Raw genomic sequence first — 25,054 nt, forward strand, 5'->3', positions numbered from 1 at the left:
CCCCCGCCCGCTCCCTCCCCGCGGCCGCCGCCGCCGCCGCCGCCGCCGCCACCGGCGCCGCTGCCGGGAGTGCCCGGAGGGGCGGGGCCGCGCCGCCAGCTGCGCGCCGCGCCCCCGCCCGGCCCCGCCCCCGCCGAGCAGGCAGCCAATGGGAAGGCGAAGGAGAAGGCGGGCGGAGGGGCGCGGGCCAATCGCCGCCCGCCTGCCCGCCCGGCTCCAGCTGCGGAATGCGGGCGGGGACCCGCAGGGCGCGGCGTGGGAGAGGAGAGTCGCCCCCCCGCGGCGCCGCTCGGCCAATGGAGAGGAGGGGGCGGTGGGAGCGACGGGAGCGGCAGCCAATGGGGCAGCGACAAGACTGCGGCCGCCGCGCGGAAGCCCGCCCCCCGGCTGAGGGCAGCGGGAGGGGGAGCCCCTGAGGAAAACAAAGTGGGGGGGGCGCTGTGTGGGGCAGGGCCGGCCCGAGGAGATTCGTTAATCTTCCTCTGACGTGACCAAACAGTAAAAGATTAATAAAAAAGTTTAACAACAGCTGTGTCCAGTGGTCAGGAACACGAAGGGAAGCCCCCCAGTTGTGGTACAAAGTGCTGCCAAGTCCTCATAAACACTATGGAAGACTTTCTTTTGGCCACAGAAATATTTTAGTACACAGACACTACCCATTTGTGGGTCTGCACCCTAATCTAAAGCATGACATCGGTAACTAATAACCAGACATTGGTAACCAGGTGTCTTGTGCCTGCCACTTTACTGGTATGGGTATTGAAGGCTACATTTCATTTGAACTCAAGTGTTTCTAAAACAACTCCCTGGGACTTCATAATGAACCGTGACCAAGTGGCCCTGCAGTGGGACGACTAACATAGACCACACTGAAGTTTTTGTGCTGCAGAACCAGTTATTCTTGGGGAAAATAAATGTGTATTAGAAAGTTTCTGCTAAAAATTGGCAGCGCGTACAGGGCATCAAGAAGCAGGAGATGAACGTGAAGGAAAAGTAATCCTGTCCAGAGGATATTAATTAATCAACACACGGGACAGCACTCCAGTGCCTTGCGCATTACTGGTCACAAACTGACTCTACACCAGAAACACACACACTGGAAAGACAGCGCCACAGAAACATCAAGAACATTACACAGACACAACTCTCCTCCTAACTTTTCCCATACTGCTTGGAGGATTTTAAACAGTGTATTTCAACAGCTACTAGCATGCTGAAAATCAAGGCAGTTTTTCCGTGTTTCATAATTTTCCTCTTCGGGCAGATTTAGCAGCAGTTTTAAATTCCAGCTCAGCTAATTCTGTGAGCATTTCAGCCTCTCCTTTTGCGTAAGACCATTTCCTCACCACAGTCTTCTGAACTGTGTTCAAACCCACCCTCCAACACAGGGGGACAATAGAAAACCAGACCGTCAAGCTACAAGAAGAGAAAAGGTGGGGTTTTATTGCGTGCAGAGATGCAGCTGAAGGGAAGAGGGGAGAGCTCAACTTTCTTTTACTCTTCTGTTGCCTGTTTGCAAGGAGCAGAAAACCCACACTGAAAAGCCACACACAAAACCAAGCCAGCTGAGAAGGAGGTGGCTGGTAAGAAGGTAGAGCTCCAAACAAACATGACTTACTTTAAATATCAAAGAAAAAAAAAAAGCTAGCAACAATACAAGCCTGTAAGTTAAGTCTCAGAAAGCCTGGCAAAGGAAAGGTGCTCTCTTTTCTTTGCAGATCCGGGTTACAGAAGTCACTCCAGTGACTGCATCGTTACCCAGTTCTTGATCGGGTCAGTTGCACAAAGGCTCATTAAATATTTACAAGTGACATTTTTCTGACTTGTGACAACCAGGATCAAGATAACCATCCATTTTCTAAAGCCATTTTGTTCAGGTGAGTTTGAAAAGTCAACCAGCAAGAAAAGGACAAATAGCAACAGAGCCTAACCTATAAAAGGATAACAACCGTGTGCTTTTTTTTTTTTTTATCAGCTACAAATGAAAAATCATACTCCTTAAAAACCATAGAAAATGGCCATATGTAGAAAAAGTGAGTTTCTTCAGCAAAATTAGCACCTCTTAAAGAGCACAGGGCCCAAATTTCAGGACTAAGAATGACACAGAGAAAGACCAGGCTACCAACTTCTAATCACAGTGTTTTCTGGAGATTGTGCTGAACTTGCAAAGTATGGTAACAAGCTGTTTTTTTTTTTTTTTGTTTTTTTTTTGTTTGTTTGTTTGTTTGTTTTAGGTGAGAGACAAAGCAACCAGCAGAAGAAAAAAATTTTACATGCACCAACACACGTTTCCCACAAGTGGATGTCTTGGTAGAAATCCCATAAAAGGTGATTTCTTTGCATATTTATCATCTGCAAACACATCACTTACACTAGCCAGCAACTGATAATGCACTAACAAAGGGAATTTATTGTGTAAATGAGATCTGCCATGTGAAGAAGCTCACCATCCCCAAGGGAAAACAGGACAAGACCTGGTCAGAACAGCCACTAAGTTTTAGTTTGTACATACAGACATGCTCAACTATTTGCAAAAATGCTCCCACCACAGAAATTTCAGTTAAAAATAGAAGGTGAGCTTGAGAATAGCAAAGTTTTCTTCCCACAATCCTGGCATTATTTTTTTTTTCTGACATGAATACTTGTGAAAGATGTGGGATTGCCAGTACTGGAGACAGCCCACTGCTGAAACCACATAATAGGTACACTGACAGAAACACAAGATCCCTTTACCAGAATATTCCTCCGTCCTGTACCTAGGGACTTCTCAAAGCACTAATTCAGCTTTCCTGCCTTTGCAATTCAAGACCTCTCTGCGTGAGCTTTTACCAGGCTCCCACAGGCAACGCCAGCCACACTCACCCCTTCATATGAGACACCAGTCACACCTTTTGGCTGTGACAGAAGTCAAGGCAGGTTCTCATCGGTTAAAAAAAAAAAAAAAAAACACTCTAGTAATTCTGTACTAGTCCAGGCCCTCAGTCACGTTTAATCATGTTCTTATTCTGTCCTCAGAAACTGAGTCCTGAACAAGAAGCAAGAGAAGCTGGTTCAGCCAAAGACATCCAGTCCTGCTTCATGAAGCAGCCCTCAAGGTACCATGTACGTTGTGGGTGGGTGGGGATTGTATCTACATTATCAATTGCACGTCACACTTCCATTAAATATGTTCTTTGCTGTCTGACATTTTGAAAGCTCTTAACAGGCACAATGCCTGCGGTATTTCCCTCAAACCAGAGCAAAACAGCCACTGAAATGAGCACAGAAGAGGGTTTCCTACACCTTGCACTACAGTGACAGAAATAACTGAGTGGCACTGAGGTGCCTCACTGACCAAAGGAGCTCTGTCTCAGCTCTCTTAAGAAATACTCCAAACACGTAAAAGAGATCTGTATTTATTTTATTTTTTTATCTCTTCCAATCTACCTGAATAAGTACATAAAATAAATTCCTTGGGAAGGTCAAACATGTCTAAATGCCCCAGCTGTTGCAAGCAAACAGGGCTTTCCTGATCCAGTTTACACAAGAGGTTATCAGGGACAATCAAGAGCTGAACGCCATTCACCGAGGGACAGCACGGAAAAATATTGCCCAGCTATAAACAAGGTATCATTGTATTCAACTTGGTGGATACCGCTCCACTCTAACATTTCCTCACAGAAGAAGTAACTAGCCCTAAAAAAAAGATCCATCTGCTAGATGAACGTTGATTTCACACCTTATTTTCTCGTAAGCCACATTACTCACTTATACATTAACTTCACCCAGTAGCTGCAAGGTGGAGTTGAACACACAACTTTTGCCACCAGTTGCTTTTGCTCTATGTCTATTGCTAGTAGCATCTCGAAGGAAAATCCACCCTAATGCAAAATAGTAGTGAACAATCAAGTGTGTAGCCTCTCAAACACTGCATTCTCACTGTAGATGTGTGTTGTCTTTGTAGCAGGTACAACACAGCAATCTTTAAAAAAATTATCAGCAACTTTAAGTAGAACAACTGGAAAAGCAAGAAAAGTTGAAGCTCTTGAGCAAATATTTTTTTTGTTGGCACCCAGTCATACACCTTGTGTTTGCTCAGCTCCATCCCCATCCTGTGCCATGGGCAGAGACTAGGATGAGCCCTTTGGCACTCACCGAGAGTTGCAGGTGCAGCAGTGAAGGCAACCATTACTGCCACCTCAGTACTCCGACTTCAGAGCACACAGCCAGCTCCCAAGCTCCAAAGCAGGCAGTCAGAAGCAGCGTTGAGCTCCACTGTCACGGCAGGGTGTAAATAAGGAGGTAATAACTAAATGAACAGGCTTAGTACATTCACTCCAGGCCTCCTAGCTATGAAAAAAAAAAAAACCTTAGGAGAAAGCTCAGCTTTCAGCTACCAGGAAACTTCTGCATGGACCAAACACAAACTGTGTTTGGATGATCACTGTACAAGTGCACCACAATAACCCTGTGGCAGTTCACATTCTTCTCGCCAGTGATCAGGAAGAAAACAATGCCACTTTCTACTCCAGCATCCGTAGTCAACCCTGCTATTAGTCACCCTTCTCAGAAAGTACTGTGCACTACAGGAACCTGTTATCAAGTCACACAAGCACCCTTGGAGGAGCTTATTACCTGTCACCCCTGGAACCACCTGAAGGTCTGTGTTATTAGGGGTTTACCTTACCCCACAAGGACTTGGTCTTTCTGTCCAGCACTTCCTTCAGACAGAAAGAACAAACGCAGAAGAGTTGTTTGATTTTAATACTGATACTTAAGTGCTGACCTTGCATACATCTCTCAGTCGTGAAGATCTGCCCCTCACCTTGCGTGCTTTTCTGTAATAAATCAGCTGAGGGTGAAATGAGTATCACATTCCTGCGTGACTGTACTTCTGCTGGCCTGACTTGAAGCAGGGAGAGCAACATGGGATCACACCGAAATAACAGCAGTGTTGTGTTGAACCAACTTTGTGTAGAGATGGAAGAGCCAGCAAGGAGTGGGAATTGCCAGGTTGAGCCTTGGGACAGCTATGTTTTAATGCACGCTGAAGGTCTAACCACGAAATCTTTGCTCTTTTCTGCCTCTGAAAGCCTGACATACTCCTCATGCAGATAACTGCACTAAGAGAAGAGACACTTCCCTCAGTACAGATCAGAGCCTCCCAACAGACTCAGATCTAACAAAGAGTAGCTATTGGAATTCAAATCTGAACTTTCTATTTTAAAAGATACCACATTCTCGTGTGGATAGCACAGTGAACTAAGCACTTCCAGCACATCTAACACCTCAGCATGCCAGCGATGGGGACCAGGATACTAGCTGAAGCAGTAACTCCACCCAGAAGTAAATGCCAAAATGAAAGTTTTTGGTAGTACTGCCAGTGCTCATAAAGAGGAACGTAAGACCATTCTATAGGGGGAAGAACTGAAAAAAATACACATAAACATGCTTTGTACTGGAATCAAGGAGAGATGAAATAGCAAATCCCACCAGCTTTGAAGGCAGGAAATTGTCACCCCCTACATTTTCCTTTCCCTGTTCACGTCTTACTGTTACAGTGGGAATTTTACCACTTCTACATGTAATAATGAAGCACCTTTTAGCTTGCATATTTATTTATTTTTTTTAATAAAAACATTAATAATATTCAGTCTGATACTTGAAGTCAAAGCACAATAACCACCACTCCCCCAGTAAGAGAACCCAGGTTCGGCAATGTTTTTCACAGTACCATTGGCCTCCCTTAAGGGAGGGACAAGGCAGTCGTTCTGCCAGCTCCTCCCGATGGCAAATGGCAGGCATAGCACCCTAACACAGCACTGGGTTGGGAATACGGTATCATATGGACATAGCATGTCAAAGGCCATAATAATGAAGACCTAAGCCCGTGACCAAAGCAGGCTTTGGTGAAAGACAGCATCTGATTTGATCAGATGCTAGAATCGACACAGGGTCAGAATCAAACGCACAGAAGGTGTTTCTCCTCCAGGACAGAAGAACAATTAAGGCAGATGAGGATATAAGGTTTGAAAGTGAGGATTAAGAGAGGTGATTTCAACTTAGATATTCATCAGCTCAATAATTAATATAGTTTCCTAGGTTATCCTTTCCTTTAAGGAAAAAAAAGGTCCAAAGTAGAGATGATGATGAAGAGAGGAAGCACACAGGAAAACAAAACAAAGCACACACATAATGGATATCAAACGTTATTTATTTTTTTAAAGAAACTACAGCAATATACATGATTACAGGATTATGAAGCACTGTGATGCACAAAGAATGAAATGACCTCAGTCCAAGCACTAATGACCTCACACCTTTTCTTTCACATTATCGCTCAGAAAAATTACGTTATCTGAAAAGAAATAGAGAATTTATACTTCAGGATTATTTTGCGCTGTTGCACGCCTGCACATCCACAAAGACAACCTATTTCTGTAGAAATAAGCTGCAAAGACACATATTTCAGAACAGAACATTTCACAAAACTGTCCAATACAGGGTTCCAGTTTTATCTCCCCAGAAGGCTGGGAATTCAAGACAACCACACACTATGGAACAAGTGTGCTAAACGTGATGAAAAGTTGCTGAACAAAGATATCAAAAACATTTCAAAATAATGTTTTAATTCTTTAACTATTATCTCTATCAGTTACAGCTTACTTTGTTTTTATTTTCGCATTTTCATTATGCACTATCACATCATCAGCCCATGGGACTATAGTATTATTATTTCATCATTATTTACAGTGTTAGTACTTCATCAAGCCTCAGTTTCTGCAGCATCTTGAGACTAGGGATTTTGAACACTAGCTAGAAATCATTACGGAAAATACCAATTTAAAACAACAACAACAAAAAAAGGATTTGCTTCTCTCCTCCAGCTAATTATAAGCAGCAACCAACAGCACTGCTAGCTGCAACTGCTCATGTGAAAGTTTGATTGCTATCGTTTTAAGGAGGCTGAACTGTATAAACATCCAGAATATTTTTTTCTTTTTCTCCTCTATTTTTTTTTTTTTTTTTTAGATATAGCTGTATAACAGAAGTGTTCGCTTTACTACCCAGTTATTTCAGCCCTTCTTCAAAAGCCACAAGACAGTTGCTCTACCCACAGTAAAGGAGTAGGACCAAGTTGTTCTTGGCTATCCTCATGCTATTTAAAGACAGTTCAGTTTCCCAGTTCTATTCTTCACTGTGTTTACTCAAGGGACAACACTACTCTGTCCATTCTGTGCTCTTCTTACCACTACTGGCTACAAGACTGAGGTCTTTTTAAGTTCTCCATTAAATTATCTCTCCATAAAAAATCTTTCACAAACAAGGGTCCTTAAAGTTGGTGAAGCCTATCTTGGAGGAAGTAAAAATTTCTGGCCAAACTTAAGAAAAAAGTACTGAATGAACTCTGCTTTGGCTAGAAGAATCTGCCTGACCTGCAGCACTACATGGCAACATTCTTAAAACACGCAGTATCTGCCTGTTGCACCAACTGGTTTGCATAAGCAAACTATGCAATAGTCTGCAACCAGAAGCTCTCACTTTGTCCCTTCACACACAGTGCCAGAGGACATCTAGTGGCACAAGCTGGAAACTGAAGAGAGCCTCTTCATTCTCTCAAGCCTCCCCAACTACAGATTCTGAGGATGAAGACAGACTAAGCCCTATTTCATAGGTCCTCCACCCCCTCCCTCTCCATTTTAAAGATACAAAGTGGACTTTGGTGCACTGTTCCTCACCTGCGACAATTGTTGTTGCCTGCCGCCTCACGTTGTTTTTGTCTGTATATTCACCATAGTCTAATTTCCCTTCAACGTAGAGTCGAGAACTGAAAAGTCAAGAATTTGGTTCTGGTCAGAAAACTCTACCACTCTTTTCTCCTTTACATTTGATTCTGAATCCATAGGCTTTTGCATCACTTCGATGTAGCATGTTTGCTAGCTTACTGTAAGGCACTTCTATCTTAGTACAGCTCCTGCTCACCAGAACTGGCCAAGAATGTTTGTAGCATCCTGGCTTGTATCAGAAATATATGGTCCACAGGACTAGGGAAGTGGTTGTCCCCCTGTATGTGGCACAGGTGAGACTGCACCTTGAGTACTGTGCTCAGTTGTGAGCCCCTCGCTACAAGGACATCAGGTTCTGGAACGTGTTCAGGGAAGAGCAACAAAGCTGGTGAAGGGAGTAGGAAACAGAAGTTATGAGTGGCTGAGGGAGCTGGGACTGTTTAGTTTGGAGAAGAGAAGCCTGAGGGGAGACCTCATCACTCTGTACAACTACCTGAAAGGAGGCTGCAATGAGGTGGGTGTTGGTTTCTTTTCTCAGGTGACAAGTGACAGGAGGTGAGGAAACAGTCTCAAGGTGCACCAGGGGAGGTTTAGACTATCAGGAAGAAGTTCTTCACAGACGGGGGTGGTCAGACATTGGAGCAGGCTGCCCAGGGAAGAGGTGAGGTTGCCACCCCTGGACGTATTTAAGAGACGTGTGGATGTGGCACTTAGGAACATGGTTTAGTGGTGGTACTGGCAGTATTACGTGACAGCTGGACTTGATGATCTTAAGGGTCCTTTCCAACCTAAATGATTTGGTGATTCTATGAATTCTTACATCAACTAATTACAAGGGCTTTATATCCTCTACCACGTTCACTTACCCTTTCTTCACATACTGATACGTAACATCCCTGAGGCCTGGTCTGAAGACTGAGATCCTGTGCCATGTTGTCTTCTGACTGATATCACCTAAGGTACATAAAAATAAGTCAGATGCCACATCCTCTTTTTCAGGCAAGCCTCAGAAATTAGTTTCAGCATGTTCTCAAATTATGAAAAGTGATTTAAGAAGCAGAAGTACACTAGTATCCGATGTTCCACCCATCTGTGTCCAAACAAAAGTGCAGGAGCACAGTTCCAACCAAGAGATCAGTTTCCCTGTAAGCCAATGCTCATACTACAAGACTTTTTTGCCCCTTACAGACTCCACATCAGACAAAAGTTAGAGGAAAAAAACAAACAACTGTAGCTACAGACTGGTGGAAGAATCATAGAGCAAATGTATCATTGTTTTTTTTCCCCTCTTGGAATAGAGAGTACAGAAGCTGCTGCACCTCTGGCAACCCCAACAAGGCAGAACTGCCACGTCAGTGCTCTTTCCTTTCCTCCAGAGGAGGGTCAACAAGCAAACCCCTATTCAGCACACGCTGTTCAGAATGAGTCTGGGACATACAAACATCCTTACTGACCCATGAGGAACTTCTCTGCACCTCAGAAATTTACAGAGCAGCCTGAAGGCAAAGCATGGTGCTACTGAATATGCAAACATGACCACAGAACAGGGCAGAAGCAGGTTGCTCAGTGCAAACTCACCTCCCTGGGCTTCCTCGTTTTCTCCTGTTCGCCACATCTCATTGGTTGCAAGAGAAAATATGGTGACAGGGTTTTTTCCATCCACTTGCCTCATGATTGGGTCCTGTCCAACGCGACCAAGTAACTGAACACGATTCATGGCTGAAACACAAGAGAGTAAATGCAAGAGGAGATGCACTACTGAGTATGGGACAGAATCCTGAAGACTCAATCATCATTTTCAGTACTAGGAAGAGATTAAAGATTTCAAAGAGGCTTACACAGGTGAATTATGATCCCTCTAATCTTGGCAAATTGTAATCAGAAACTTTTGTCAAGGACTATAACAATCACTTTCCTCAATTTCTGACCATTTTTCCAGCTTTTATCACTTTTGGCTAATCAGACCCTGCACTGGTTACTATTTTAGTATTGTTATCACTGCTGAATAACCTCATTTAGGGAGATAAAGGTGTGTTTTTTTTTTTGTCATCTTTTCCACAGACACATCCATACGTGCTTTGAGACTATTTTGCATTAGTTTAAAAATACCTTGATTATTTAACTATCATAAGACCATAGTATATCATTGCTCTTTTTGTAAAGAAAATGATATACTTTCAACAACATTGCATTATTACACCACATCCTCTGAATTACAGGGTCAACATTTTTAACAGATCTGGATGGACACAGGTTATTCCTTCTTGTTGAAGGCAGAAAGCTGGAGGAGATAGTGGAGCACCACTCCTACACTGTGAGCATGTGAAATGGAAGGTAAACTCTGAAACCTACACCTGGTGTGGCAGCAGCAGCACCCAGACAAGCACTGCAGGCACATGGAAGTCCAGGCAACGAGCACACAATGCACATAGAGGCAGGTGCTGGGAAGCACAGCAGCATACCCACCTCACCAGGCAGCAGCTACTTACATCTTTCCAGGACCAAGGAGCCAACCGTATCAGACTCATGCCTTACAAACTGGCGGAACACCTGCAGGAACAGACAGATATCAGCCTCTGCGACACAAATCACACCCACCACACCGCATTTCCTGAGCCCCTACGGAGATTTTTGCAATCCCATTCCTTCCCAGCGAGGCACGGGGGCTGGGGGAAGAGCTCAGCCGCACCAAACGGAGCCGGGAGGATTATTCAAGGCCTGTTTTGTTAATTTAATAGGCTATTTTGTCAAGCTGGAGCCTGACAGCCGCCTAGGAAGAACATGAAGCTCAGAAACCCGCCGCCTTCTTGCACGCCCCCCTGACCCGCACGCACACAACCCGCGGCGGTCCCACGCCTGGCGCAGCCCTCCCCAGACACTCCACAGCCGCAGACCGCGGAGTACCGAGGGCCAGGGCCCGCTGTCCCTGAGCACAGCCCCTTTTTTCCCCTTTTTCGCCCCATACCCGCCATGGGGCCGGTCGTAGCATGCCGCCGCCCGCGGGAGGAGGCCGGGGAGCAGCGGGCCCGGCCGCGCCCGGAAGCGGAAAGGAGCCGGGGGCAGCCGCAGCGCCACCCCCCGCCCGCCAAAAAGAGTCAAAAATCACAGGAATAAATAAAGATAGCCACTCGGTCTGAAGTAAAAATAAGCGTTAAAAATCTTTATTTGCACATTTCGGGGTTTGAAAGGGGGTAGGAGGTTAAAAGGCGCGGCTGTGCCAGCGCTTGAGTACAAACTGGTAGTGACGGAGCCATCGCTTCTCGCTCTCCCTCACAGCACGGACACCGGGTGTCACAGCACACAGCTACCGACAGGAACTCAGGAAGCTACATTTAGCAGGGGGAATGAGATTTATCACACACTTCACGAAGGCAACTCCAAAAGAAACAGGACTGACAAGGCCTAAATGCTTTCTAGGCAGCCAGCTGGATAGCCCAGGCAGGCCGTGGCTCCATGTGGGAGATACCTGCATGGAAATAGTGCCACAGATCCACCTGCCAGGACACACTGAAGTCATCCCCTCCCCGCTTGAAGCGAGAAGTCCTTTCCAATCAGCATAATCCACACCAGGCTTCAGGAACCCTTCTGATAAAGCTTATCGACTTCAGTTCCATAATTTCATGCTGAGAGTTAAGGGAGGGGAAGTTTCCTTCAGCTTCCTCAAGTAAAGCCCCCTTAACCAAAAGCACTTCCTTCGCTCTATCTCCCTCAGTGAAACACTGCTCCAAATTCATCTAAAGTCCATCAGGACCATGATGTAACAGGTCTACCTCCTGACATGTAGTTAAAAATACTATTCTCACCCCCCTCAATGATGCTGTACTCCTCACACAACCAGATTTCCTTCAAAAATACACAGGTGGCCAAAGTGTTAAGACCACAGAAACATCAATAAAACATTAGTGGGGTCTAAACAAAGGGAAGCAGAAAAAAATGCCATCCTTCCCTTTGTATGTGAAAATATTCTTAGTCTAGAGCAAGACCAGTTACACAAGAAATTAAACAGGTAAGGCTGAGGAAAATACACTTGAAATCACATCTTACATTTCTGAGCTAGTCATTCTTTCCTTTCCTCAGCCAGCATCTCATCATAGCTAAAGAGGGAAACAAAAAAAAAAAAAACAGGGAGAGCTAATATGGGGTGTTGGTCTGGGCAGACCCTCTGCTTTCACAGGGCCATTCAGCAGCCAGAATTTTCTTGGACAACACAAATTCAGTAACCCAAAGTAAAGCTAAATGAGCGGCAGTTCTTCCCTCCCACCAGGCGTTTGCTGTTCTGCTTAGAAGAGGTTTCAGACTCTGGTAGCTTGGCACTTAAGGGCTGGTCCTTCATGAGGCTCTGGGCAAGGCGTGCTGCTTTTAATTCCCTGCAGGGAAGAGACAAAAAGGAAGAAAGGAAGAGAACTACATTATATATGAATCCCCATTATCTGTGAACAATTTCGCACAGGAGGGTTACTGCAGTACTGCTGAATGGTTACTTTTGGCACTAGGTTTGACATGAAAAGTACTACAGGTTTCTCCACAGTTTCTGTTCCTGACTGGATTGACTTTAAAGGTTTAAGTAGTCCATGCCTCAGGTCATGAAACACACAGACCAGCACCAGTATGAAGAATCCCTACCTCAATCTTCCCCCTCCACATTGTTTCAGTATTCGTATTGTTAGAATCAGTGTCACTCCAAGCAGCAGATATCTAAAAAAGGCATTTACTTCTCCTCCATTGCTTTCCTTCCCTGATGCTTGCTGCTCTCCCATAACATGTGCTCTTTTGTCTACACTGAAAACCTATTCCCCAGCTGAGTATTACATTATTATATCATGACTATTATTATATGGTTGGGTGACTATCTAAGCACCTGAAAACATTACTGCCAACAACAGCAGCAAGTGAGCATGGGGAAGGAGGATGTCCGCCACCACCTCGCATTTTTCTCATCTTGCTGTGCAAGATCACTGTCTGTTCAGTAGACTTTTCTTATCTGGCAGCACATTGTATCAGTATTTTCCATCACCCATGCTTGCAGTAAGCGTGCAAGTTCACTGCTCTAGTTCAGCCAGTGTCTCAAAGCCAGAAGTGAACCACAGCTGCCTTGGCACCACAAGTCCCTAGCTACAGCCTCACAGCCCTTCCAGCTCCAGGCCCAATAACTGAGTGTTCCTGCATGCTGGGTCTCCCAGCACTGCCTCCCTACATTCAAGCCTGGTGATCAGACCTGTCTTCTCTCCCTCATGCCCACACAAGCCCTACCTTTCCAGCATGGCAGTCTTACACTTCTCCACATTCAGCTGCTTCTGAAGCTGCACAGTTTTTTCAAGTGAAGGACGGAGAACTGGGTGCTTTGTAAGAGCTGTGGCAGAAGGTCTTTCCGCTGGGTCAGGATGGATCATGAGCTAGAAGGCAAAGGAGTTCAGGGTTTAAAACTCCCTTGCATGTGAACTGGAAAAATTCTTATCCTGTTAGGCTACTTACTCACCTTAAGGAGTTCAAGAAAGCCATCGGGAAGCTTCTGAGGGATCGATGGGACATTCCCTTTGCGGATGTGGTGCCACATGGCCCCGTTGTGAGGCAGTGGTCCTGCACCTGCTGCTAAAGCTATCGTGAGTGACAGAGCAAAGATGTCCGCCTTCGGCAAATGGCAGTATTGCTGCAGAGAGGAGATGAAGTGTTATACAAAGAAAATACCTTGTTATAATTAGAGGTGTTGGGCTATCACCTCAAAAAGCAGCAGCTAAACAAGTACATGATACTGCCTCCACTGTCCCAGTTAGTTTTCTCCTCTTTAGAATAAGAACTTTGGCCAGTAATATTGAATTTTGTAGTATTGTTGGCTAGTTGTTAGCAGCACATTAGCTTCCACCCACTCGTGAGGAGCTTGCAGCCCACACTAGAATCATCAGAGCAAGTCTAGGGGACAAACACCTAACAAATATGTGCCACCTGCCCTTACCACAAGGCCATAAGCCAGGCATACCTAACTCAAACCAAAAGACTGCATGTGATATATTGACCTAACAGTTCCTAAATCGACTTGCAGCACAGGAAAAACAACATCACTTAAATACCTGAGCTGATTAACACATCCAACCTGGTTGTTACATACAGATTCCCTTTCTGCTCACTGGCCAAAGTGACAAAAATACTACAGGTTTAAGAGGACTTGCATCATTCCTCAGCTGTGCCTCCTACCTCTCCACTACCTAACTGGTGTTTGTTCCTAATTGGTGTTTGTTGTACAAAGCATTTGCCTAGATGCATATATTACTCAGTGACATACAACAGTTATGTCCTCTGGATATGTCACATGAAGGGGACTTAAAGTTTTTGTCCCCTTTACTCATTGCAGGTAAAATAGTTGCAATAATCTAAAGTTGCTTCTGAAGCACATTAGGACAATACCCAAGCCTGTACTATTTCAATTGTTAACTTCACTGATTTCACAGCCAGACCTGGCACAGGAAAGAGGAGATAAGATGAGAAATATGCCAGAATAATGGTTTTACTATGGTTGATCTCTCCACCTGCTCACCGCCCTGTTCTCCCACCAGCAACTTTACCTCTTGCAATACCTCATTGGCCAAAAAACGTCTGTCCCCTTCCTCCACTTGGGGATTTGTTATTGATGTCACATGGCCAAGGTCACCTAAAACAAAAAAAAAAGTGACCAACAGAGCAGAGAGAACTAAGTCTCCAATAAAAGCCAGCTTTTTAAGAGCACCTTTTAAGAGCACCAACAGAATGATCAGAAACAGAATAAGAACAAGCCTGCTTCTACACAGGATTCTGGGTTTGGAAACACGCCAACAAGTTTTCTAATGCTTGTCACTGCAGAGGAATTAATTCTGGTAAGTACGAGAGGTATTTAGGATGATGCTATCAGTTCTGTTATGTAAATCCCTTCAACAACTAAGACATAGCAATATCAAGCAGTAACGGGCAGCCCTAAATTTAAGTCAGTTGTAAAGTAAGCAAAAAAGCCTACCAATCTTATACATCACACCAGAGGAGAATTCATCTTCGCTGTCGCTCTCTTCCTGCCCAGCATGGCCTTCAACTGCCAGCTTGTGACAGATGAAGATATTGCCTGCAAGACAGTGAAGTTTAGCAACTATTATTTGAGCAACCTGACTGCAGCAGTCAGCAGTCTGACAACTCTGTAGAAATCCCACCTGTCAAGCTAGCTAAGCTTTGCAGCCAGAGAAATTATGCATGTGCTTTCTGCTCAGCTTACATATTCAGCAATACAACTGTCTTGTCAGTTGTATCTTATGCATAAAATATCCCAGCATAATCAACTTCTCTGCCCCTTCCTTTGCTCCACAAGCTGGGAGCATGATTTCAGCACACAAGAGGAGATCCTCTGTTAAGGATGTAACTATGCAACTGCAAAGGAAACGTTGCTGTGGATATGCCCATCCTCAGCTGCACAGAGAAGAAAGCTTGTTACTATGTTTTACAGAAACTTCATCCCTCTGGGTAACTACAGAAGAAATATTCACTCCTCACTGCAGCTCTCACAAAGGTTGAGCACTGTGCAACAGAACTGCAGCAAATAATGAAGTCCCTGTCTTCTTTAGCAATCCTACTTGCTCCACTAGTAGGAAAGTGATTCCCATGAACCAGGATTATGAGGATCATAACAATTAAAGTCTGCCAACTAACAGAGAATGTTCTGTTCTAGAGCCACAGCAGTGGAAAGCTTAGAAATTCACAAGACACATTCACTTTCTAGGGCAAGATACTCTTTCCTTCAAAGCACTGTAATGCATCCAGCCAGCAGCACTCACAGGGCAGAGGGAGAGTGTTACACTTACTAGGTTTGATATCCAGGTGTACAAGGCCAGAGTTGTGGATGTATTTTAGCCCCATGGAGACCTGTAACAAGATTTCCTTCAGCTCTGCTTCAAGGAAATACTGTCCACGTTTTGCATTTTCCAACAGTGCATCTTGGAGACTTCCACCTAGGAGAAAATAGCCAAAGACTTTATGGAGCAGCGTGTTTAGAATATAAGTTATGGACCAGAGCACTTGCAGGCTTACTAGTGACAGCCCTGACCAGACCTGGATATCACCGCTTGGCACCAGCCTTCCCATCGCCTTGGAGCACCCTGCTGCCTGCCAGGCACTCAGCAACTGCAGTTCTACCTACAGCACCAGAAGGACTGACCTAGGAGCGATGCTGCTGCTACAAGTCTACAGGGGAAAGGTTTGTTATTTTTTATCTTTACAGGCATAAAGCAGGATGTGAACAGTGGAGCAATAAAATTAATCATGTATCCACTAGTGGTAGTTAAAAGAATGCAACATCTGTCAAAGCAGGGAAATTCTGTGGGTCTCCATTAAGGCAGCTTGGCTATTTCACTTTTTCACAGGACTAGCAAATAGCATTGCCTCACTCCCCATCAGTTTCCTTTTCACCACTTCTCCTGTAGTCTCAAATGTTCGTTCACTAGCACAAAAATACATCAGTGATCCCCATGTTCCATGGTTACCTCCACCGGATTTAGAGTTATTACTCCAAACTGCTATCACCAATTATAACAGCTGCCAGACTAACACCAGATGAGCAAGGCGAGCTATACACCGGCCTTCACAGCTCCTCTGGCAGTCAGGTGTCTTTTCCAGTATTTCCCAACAAGCCATACGGCCAGAGCAAACCTGGATGAGCGTACCACCCTCCTGCCTGCAGCACCAGTGGACATTTCACCCCATTATTTAACTCCATTCCTCTGCAGCTGATGAGGCCTTTCTCCTAGCCAAGAAAACTGTAAGATACTCATCTTAAGTACACTCATCCCAACACCTCAGCCTTCAATAGCACTGCTCTTACCATTACAATGCTCGTTTTGGATAATCATGTGATCGTCTTCTGCCCACGCTGAGTAGTAGCGCACAACATGGGGGTGGTGTCCAAGGACAGCGTGAGCATAAACCTCACGCAACGCCAGCTGCCTAGAGAAGCACGCACAGAAAAAGTATTGGGGACAGGGCATCAGGGGCTGCTCAGGTTGTAGCCTGTCTTGGGAGAGGGAACACAGAGGTATTTTGGACTTTCCCTTGGGTTTTGGCAAACTGACGAGCTCTCTACTACTGAAGCAAAATCCAGCCCTTAAAAAGGACGTTCAGGAACACCTCAAACTGGTTGAGTAGCTGTCAAAAATACTGAATGAGTCTTTTATTGAAGAGGAAGCTTTGAAGCCATCACTTCAGCACGTCAACATGCAGGACAACTGCCTGGTCAATACAGATGCAGAAAGGCTGCACAGCAGGGCAGGGCAATGCCACAGATGAGATGTTTAACAGTTATTTTAAAGACAGACTGGCTGTATGGATCTGAGGAGCTTGGTAAGTTGCCATGTTGCTTTATGATGCCTGGGGATACTTCTCTGACATTCATGCTCAGCAGACCTAAAGCAGTAACTTTCTCCACCTTCCCACTTGATAGTGACAGCAGCCAGCTTTTGCTCCTACCACACTTCTCAGATACCTTTAGGTCTACATTGCCTCCTTCTCCATCACACCTCCCAAAAACACGTCCATCATTTCAACCAACAGTTTCTAGCCAGCACACTCACTCATCCGAGGATCCTGCCAGAGGCCTCTTGGAGCGTTTGATGGCATAAACGCATCCATCAAGGCGCTTGATGCACTTGTAGACAGAGCCAAATTCTCCCACACCAATCCTTTCCAGCTCCAGAAATTCCTTCTTGTAGCGGGAAACCATATTGCTCTCCTTCAGAGGACATCTCTAGAAGGTCATAAAAACAGCAGAGACAGCAGGATGAGTTGGAAGTCAGGTAACACTTGCCATGTTTTTAGAGATGTGTAGCATTTACCTATACAGAGCAACCATCTTACTCCCTCTCCCATTCTGGATTCTACATATGCATGCAGATACACTTCTAGTCCTTCCACTTAAAGAGGTTGCACTCTTCCTGGCCACCTAACAAAGGCCACCTTGACCTGACTTGGCCAAGATTTTTTTTTTTAAATTATTAAATCATGACCTGCTAGCCATAGTTAGAAATCACTACCATGACTACCATCACTACAGTGACTACCCTGGGCTCAGGAGAAGCTTGGTGCCCTAGCTTAACGCAGCCCCAGTAACATAAGAGCCGCTTTACTCTGTTAGTCAAGAGTGCCTGCAGCAAGGGCATTCTGCATCAGTCCAGGCTCTCATCAGGCTTGATGCACCAGCTGTGACTAACTGCATAGCATCAGGTCTCAGTATTTGTATTTCCAGCTATTTCCTCACCGGGAGCCACTTTTCCACAAAGGGCTGAAAGCCTGCAGAGCAGCTGGAACATTATTGCTACAGTAATAGTCCCCAGGGAAATAGAGAATGCTGGTACTGCACGTAGAGTCATGTCTACTGGCAGGAGAGGTAAGTAAAGAAGAAAAGATAAGCAGTGGAGCATGAAGTGAACAAGAGAGAATGGGCTAAGTGGTTTTTCTTTATCATCTGCATCCCTTACAGGGATAGGGGTTCACGTTGGACTGCTTTCCAGATAAGCCACTGCTGTGATTCCTGCTAGACTGATGTGACCTTAAAGCAAAGGGGTAAAGAGTTGGTTCCTACAGCCAGTCAGATGGGGCCCATATGAAATTAACTCTTCATAACAGGTCATCTTTCATAAGGCAACTGTATATTACACTATCTTAACTCAGGAAATAAATACAACTCCTGGTAGTTTTATACCTGTAACATGCTCATTATAATCATTGAAGCAGAGTAATATTTCAGTAAGTTATTTGAGGCTTCCATCTACAGAACACAGCAATTGTGGTAGCCCCAGATGTTGCATGATAGAAGAGCTACAGCTGCATAATAAATCTGCTGCAGTGATTTTTCTGCAGTACCAGTTTTCTCTGCTAGAGGGTACCATTATTCTTCCAGTAAGCCTAAATATTTCACAGTTACAACAAACAGTTCCACCTACCTGCACAAGAGATGTTTACTTAGAGGTGCTGCTCAGGAAAAGTGAGCTTTTTGTCACACCTGAATAGATGTGATCCAGAAACCACCCGTTTGAGTGGTTTTCCCCCAGATAAAATGGGAAAGGAAGGGCAACTGGACCCAGCTCTGCCAGCATGGCTGGGGTCACGCAAGACCTTGTTCCTGCCCCATGCAGCCAGGCCAACACAGCCTGCCACAGAGGTTTGTCAGCAAAGCACAGGCAACAGCAGGACAGTTTGGTTCTGCATTTCAAGGCAGTATCTGCTGATCTGTTGCTAAGCAAACCATAGTGGGATCTTATCGTGGACCCAGAGAAGCACAGATGACCCAGCTTTCTTGTCCAGCTCAGGGCAGGGAGCAAGGGGAAGCCCAGAGCCCTTTGCACAGCTCTCCCACCACACCAAAGACCAGCAGGAGCAGAGCAAAGGGCAGCAGCAGGGAGAGGCCCCGCAAGGGTACACTGAGCTCTTTCTCCAGCACTGCCAGCAAAGCTTCAGTGTGGAGCCAGATTAACACCCATTCACAGCTGGCCTCATTTATGCACTGGTCAGAGTGGGATTTTCAGCCAGCAAAAACTTTTTTTCCATACTTGCTATAGCAAAGTACACAGGTCCATGGATGTAGGTAGCTCTGCATTTACTGACCCTATCACTTTTCTCTAGATTAGTCCCTTTTTTTCCTGTACCTCAGCTTTCCTCACATAATAGTTGTACACAGTAGCCAAGGTAGTTAACTAGCACAATATATTGTTTGTGGTATTCAAAAATTAGAAGCATCCTCTTGGCTCACCTGACAAGAGCTACACCAAAAAAAGACATTTGCCTACTGAAGGTGAATAAAAAGTTTGCTGTCTCCTTTCAGCAGTTTGCCATTGTGACTACTGCAGTTGAAACTCAGACCTTGACACTGATCCACACCAGAGCCATTCAGCTCAAGTCTGTGTGTTTGTGGTACAGGTACATATATTATTTGCAATATAGAAACCATGTTACCTTTACATCCGAGGATGCTCAGTACACTTGTTCATAGCTATGGTAATACACCTGCTTCTTCAAACCACAAAGGTACTCTCATTATTTACAGTAATATAGCAACACAGTAATTACTTTCTCCCAAAGGCAAGGAGCCCAAGTTATTATAGTTCCCAGAATGCCCTACTGACCAAAATAGATGAGTCTTAGGATCACTTGTCAAAGTTTCAGATCTGCTTTATCACAAGTTTCCTTTCACAATTATTTCCAAGTTCGCGGTCTCAAATGTTAACATCACACATCCAGCTTGGAACTACTCTATCAGAGGTACCTATCTTCTATCACAATGCCATGATTTAAACTCCAATAGCTGAATGAATTTCATCAAGCACCAAATATTCGCTAGCATCTTATGCTCTCTGTGGGAGATTATGCAGAGGCACTCACCTTGGTCTGTAGATCCTGTTTTAACTGGCTTCTTGGATCAGGATTCCTCCTGTAACGGAAGTTCAGGAAAGTCAAGATGCATCACTTCAGCCCAACAACCAAGATTTGACATGAAAACATTTCACAGAACAATCAAATCCCATCCTACATATGTATTTTGTAAAGGATTAATATGCAGTGAGGCTCTAGGTCAAGCCTGAAAGACTGCAGACTCAGGCTAGAAACTCTCAGTCAAAAGAAAATCTTGCATAAATCAATTTTTGTAGTGTCCACAGGACACAGAAGCATCATCCAAAGCACCATTCTGCTGGCTACCTTATTTCTGGTGAAGCCACATGGAAAATGGCCTTGCACAACAAGCTCCTAGTGATGGAGAAAATTGCACTGATGTGCTTTCAAGGGGGTAGGGGGAAGCCTTTGTCCTGTTACAGCTGGGACTATGAAAGAAACATCATCGTAGTGCACAGGGACTTGACTAAGCCTGTGTGTTGGCTATCCCAAACCAGATTTGGGCCAGAGCTTTTGCAGGTCAATGATATCAAGTTCCCAGCTTAACAATCTCTATTACATCCAAACATGCACATCTTCCAAGTCCCAGATATGGGCATAAACCAACCTAACTCCACCCCACCCATGGTCAGGAGAGAGTTGCAGTTTTCTTCTGAATCCAAAACATTGAGGTGAGCTGTTTAACCCCCACTTACATTTCTGAACAAGTGAAACTACTGGTTTTACTCATATTTGTTCTATTACCCTCACGTCTGGTGAGGTTTGTTTTTCATCAGTGAACACTACTGAAGTGGATGATTCATCACTAGCAAATAAGTCCGGGTACTGGATGTTTCCTTCATTACTTATCTCCTTCAAACAGACTCCTTCCCACCTGTTATTTAAGAACAGTTCACTTACATGTCTCCTCTGACTTTCCGCTTGCCATTAGGAAGAAAGAGCATTTGCCGGTATGACTCTGGTGTAAAGGGATTAATATTGACAAGAGAAGATTGGGTGGAGTCATCCGAGTCAGCGCCAGGAGTAAATCTCAGATGTCGGAAGCCTTTGGGTGGGACCTTTGACCCAGATGAAGGGAAAGCTGTCTTTGATAAGAGGCTCTGTATTGAGGGGAGAAAAAAAACACAGTAGATGAGCCAACAAAATGTGTTTGGTTGCTGCCATGTCAGAATAAAACCACTGCTGTCCTGCAAATGAAGGAGAACTCAGCTCCCTTCCTCAAGGCAGGGAAATCTCTAGAGCTCTGCATGCCTGACTTAACCCTGACAGTTTGCTTCTTCTTCCACAAAACGCTACGATCTTCACCAAGCCCTCTCTCTGTTCCCTGCTGTCTCAGGTGAGGGCTGCAAAGACACTTCTACAAGCTCAGTCCTCAAGAGGAACCAGCTGTTCATCTTCCCCACCTACAGAGCCACAGAAATTGCACCATGGTTGCATTAACACAAGACCAATTTCATCAAACCTGGACTGTTGCATCAGTTTGGTCAGGACAGGTTTGTCAGGAAGATGAAGTGGGACATGACCTGAGTTCCCTTCTGATTTGAACCCTTCAGTTACTACCAGCTTTTTTGAAAAAGAAGTCTACCTTTTCAGTTTGCATTCAACTTGTTTCAGCTTCAGGGTGGCAGCGTAAGGTCCGCTTTTAATACACCTTTTTCCTAGAGAAAGCCCTTAGAAAGGGCTTTAAATCCAGCCCAATTTACCCAGGAACCAAGAAGCTCTGTAGGCTTGTGGCTATGTTCCAGTCTAGCCACAAGTCAAGAAAAGGATATAAAACACCATTGCAGCCTGCTGCTGCATGCTTGCAGTTCCCATCTGCTTTACTGGAGCTCTACTCCATAATCAGACTTGTCTCCTGTAACATCACCTGAGAGCAGCTGCTAACACAGGGTAAGCAAGGCAGCTACCACAACTAGCTGTAGCAATTTGTTCAAGGATGGGGTATGGCCACAGCCTGTAGTTGTCTGCCTGCTCTGCCTTAGAGGAGACTCCAGAGCTCATCTGCACACAGTTAGATGTGGCTCTGCTCATACTCTTTCTCCCACCTTGAAGTGTTCCACAATCAGTGCTCCCAGCCACCCTCACAGGCAGATTGAAGCCTCTAGAGCCTGTCTGCTGCAGCTTGCCAGAAAACAAAGTGGAGTGAGGCCCTTTACAGCCACTGCCTCTGGAGAGGGGCAGGGCACTCTGCAGCACCTATGGCCATGTAGTTGGTCATGCGTGGCCGTAGGGCCGCCCTTCCTTCTCTCCACAAAGCCACATTTCTGGAGGGGAGCAGAAACAGAAGCCCTTTGATAGAAGCAAGAAGTACAAATCCTTACTTGTGAGGCCTGGAAGAGCTCCATTTCATCACAAGTCTTGAATGCTAGAAGCCAGTACACACAACAAGAGATCTTTAGGGACAGAGAAGCTGGCTTCAAGCCCACACTTGCGCTCACAGAAGGCAGGATCAGCTGTATTATGTTCTATACAAGAAGCTTCACAGAAAATAGGGGGCTGAGACCATTCTCCCAACAAGCCAGATAAGTAGATAAACGACATCTTAGAAGAGCAATGCAGAGGAAGATGGGCTAAGTCTTCCTCCACAAGCACACATTGATTTGTTGCCCTGAGAACAAACTCCTGCCTTCCCCAAGATCACCGAACAGCTCAGTTACACGCTAAGAGAGAAGCAACATCAATGAACAGCGAGCTGGTTGGAAGCCTTCCAGCCTCACTAGACAAAGTAAACCCCAGCAGCAACATCACTCCCAACGTGCTCTTTGAAGAGAAAACTCACTTTCATCCAAAAATGAGCTGAACAGAGCACGCAGTGTGGGCAGCTGCCTGCCTCCAAGCTCCCCCCGGGGGTGAGGAGCACCTCAAAGAGGCACATTTGTCCCGCTGGGAGCACAGCACATGCTTCCTACAGGTGATACAGATGTCCAGTGCCCCAAGCAGAGCATGGGCAGCCAAGGCACATGGCTGCTTTTTTTTTTTTTTTTAAAAATTTGGCTGAACTAATACCAGTTAAGTAGTTTCAACAACAGCTTGGAAAGAGTCAAAACACCTGCTCCCACACACAGGTTTCTATTCACACTTGCAGAATAATCACTCCTTAACTAAGGAGCCTGCAGTCCAGGTTTCTAACAGAAGAGAAGGCCAACAATCATTAGCAGTAAAAACATGTTTTCCACAGAGCTAGCAACAGACTCCCCACATCACACACACACAGCAGCACCCCAGGGATGCCACAGACCCTGATTGCTGAGACACAGAGGTGGCTGACATTACCTTGGGAGTGTATGGGGTGTCACAGAGCCGCAGCTTCTTCCAGGTGATGTGCAGTGGTGTCTCAGCATTGCCACGGCTCCTGGTCACACCCACAGGAGACTTCAGGGTAGGACTCACCCAGGCTTTCGTCCTGCTCAGGAAAATCTCACCGAGTTTCCTGTGAGGGGTTGCAGGGAGAGGGCTGTCCCCTTGCCACTTCTGGGAGTCGCAGCTCCTGAGAGGGCTCAAGGCCAGGGCATCCTCCTCGTGTATGCTTCTGTCTTCACCCTCTTCGCCACAACTGGAAAAGTCCAGCTTCTGAATGAAATCATCGCTGCTGTCCCAGTCATCCATTTCACCATACGAAATGGAACAGATAGAGCTGATCCTGGCCTGTTTGGTTAGAGGGAGAAGAAGGCAGCATTATTTACACAAGCAGAATAACTGCCCCCTCCCTTAGGGCACACACAACTAACATTTAATTGCATTGATTAAGGATTGTCCCAGAACTCCCAACTGTAAATCCTCTCAGCTATCATTCATAGGACAACAACAGCTTTGACTTCCCTTTTTCTGGTGAAAATCAAATAAAACCCAGAACTCGCTACCTTTCCCAGTGAGCTTCCAAGGGAAGTTCTCCACCCACCAGCATTTCACCAACTACTGCCATCACAGAGACTGAGCTACCAAACCCTACAGAGCAAAGCACGACAGCCCTCCCCCTCCCTTTTCCCTCTCAAATTCCCCACTCCACCCCACTCCACCTACAGCTGTAAAAGCAGAGGGATCCCTAAGCTGTTACCAGACACCTTACAGGGAACACTCCTCCTGCGCATTTATAACCACCTTACGCCTGCCCCATTGCTAATGGGAAGCAGCTGGAGCTCAGCAGCACCTGTGTATGGCTGCTGTGGGTCTGGATCTGCCGTGGGTCTGCAGCCAGCTCTGCAGGGAGCCGGGGCTCCCTCTGAGTCATCCCCTTGCTTCTGCACGCTCTTCCCTCCTCCGGCTTGCCGGCCCTGCGGGGAGGTGATGTTTGCTGACAGCCAGGCTGCTTCATGTTAATCCCACGGGGGATGCAGTCTTCGTGGGCCCAGCTTACATAAACGATCAGTCTGATGGGGACGGACCCGCTTAGGTCTGAATTTGGGCTTCCTGCGTTTAGACGTGTGTTAATTTGGAAAGCATTGCCGCCTGCACTGGGAGGTTCATAGCCTAAGTTATAATGTGCTAGACTTCGCGAGGGGACCATATGTGGGGCTCACTGTGGGTTCCCATCTTGAGGTGTCACGTATGTGCCCAGGGAGAGGAGGGGGACACTGGCCATGCCGATGCTAGTGGCACACGCAGGTGGTCTGCTGTCGCTCAGCAGGAGCAGGATGAAGCCTGCATTTTGAACAGGGATCAGAACGAGCTTTAGTGAGCTGGGAACGAGGTTGGAGAAGCCTTTTCTCTTAGCATCAAGGAGGGCTGCTGGAGGGATGTGCAAAAAGTGGAAGCAGTCACAGCCCAGAAGAGACCAGGGCTTGTCAGCACGGGCATGTAGTTACCAGTGCACAGGTTAAGGGGAAATCCCTCCAGGAAATAAAGGGACACGACAATCTGAGGTCAATCGACCCTCATAGGCTGGCCTTTAAATTAAAAGCGTG

At 45.7% G+C, this 25,054-nt stretch overlaps 2 protein-coding genes across 2 annotated transcripts; both read right to left on the reverse strand.

The window, feature by feature from the left end:
• Positions 1-6,175: 6,175 nt before the first annotated feature.
• SSBP1 (single stranded DNA binding protein 1) lies at positions 6,176-10,798 on the reverse strand. Its single transcript, XM_084297162.1, has 6 exons — positions 10,732-10,798; positions 10,256-10,316; positions 9,345-9,485; positions 8,633-8,720; positions 7,719-7,807; positions 6,176-6,337 (listed from the first exon to the last, which is right to left on the reverse strand). The coding sequence occupies exons 1-6, from the start codon at positions 10,753-10,755 to the stop codon at positions 6,294-6,296; spliced, it is 447 nt and encodes a 148-aa protein (XP_084153288.1). The 5' UTR covers positions 10,756-10,798; the 3' UTR covers positions 6,176-6,293.
• A 1,181-nt stretch (positions 10,799-11,979) lies between these two features.
• WEE2 (WEE2 oocyte meiosis inhibiting kinase) lies at positions 11,980-23,759 on the reverse strand (the record flags this gene model as incomplete). Its single annotated transcript, XM_084288213.1, has 11 exons — positions 11,980-12,133; positions 13,017-13,159; positions 13,243-13,413; positions 14,324-14,409; positions 14,749-14,850; positions 15,581-15,727; positions 16,597-16,718; positions 17,342-17,514; positions 20,145-20,193; positions 21,054-21,253; positions 23,427-23,759. The coding sequence occupies 11 exons, from the start codon at positions 23,757-23,759 to the stop codon at positions 11,980-11,982; spliced, it is 1,680 nt and encodes a 559-aa protein (XP_084144339.1).
• Between the last annotated feature and the right edge of the window lie 1,295 nt (positions 23,760-25,054).

The sequence above is a fragment of the Netta rufina genome (assembly GCF_964035555.1).
Source record: "Netta rufina genome assembly, chromosome: 1".
Taxonomy (NCBI): domain Eukaryota; kingdom Metazoa; phylum Chordata; class Aves; order Anseriformes; family Anatidae; genus Netta; species Netta rufina.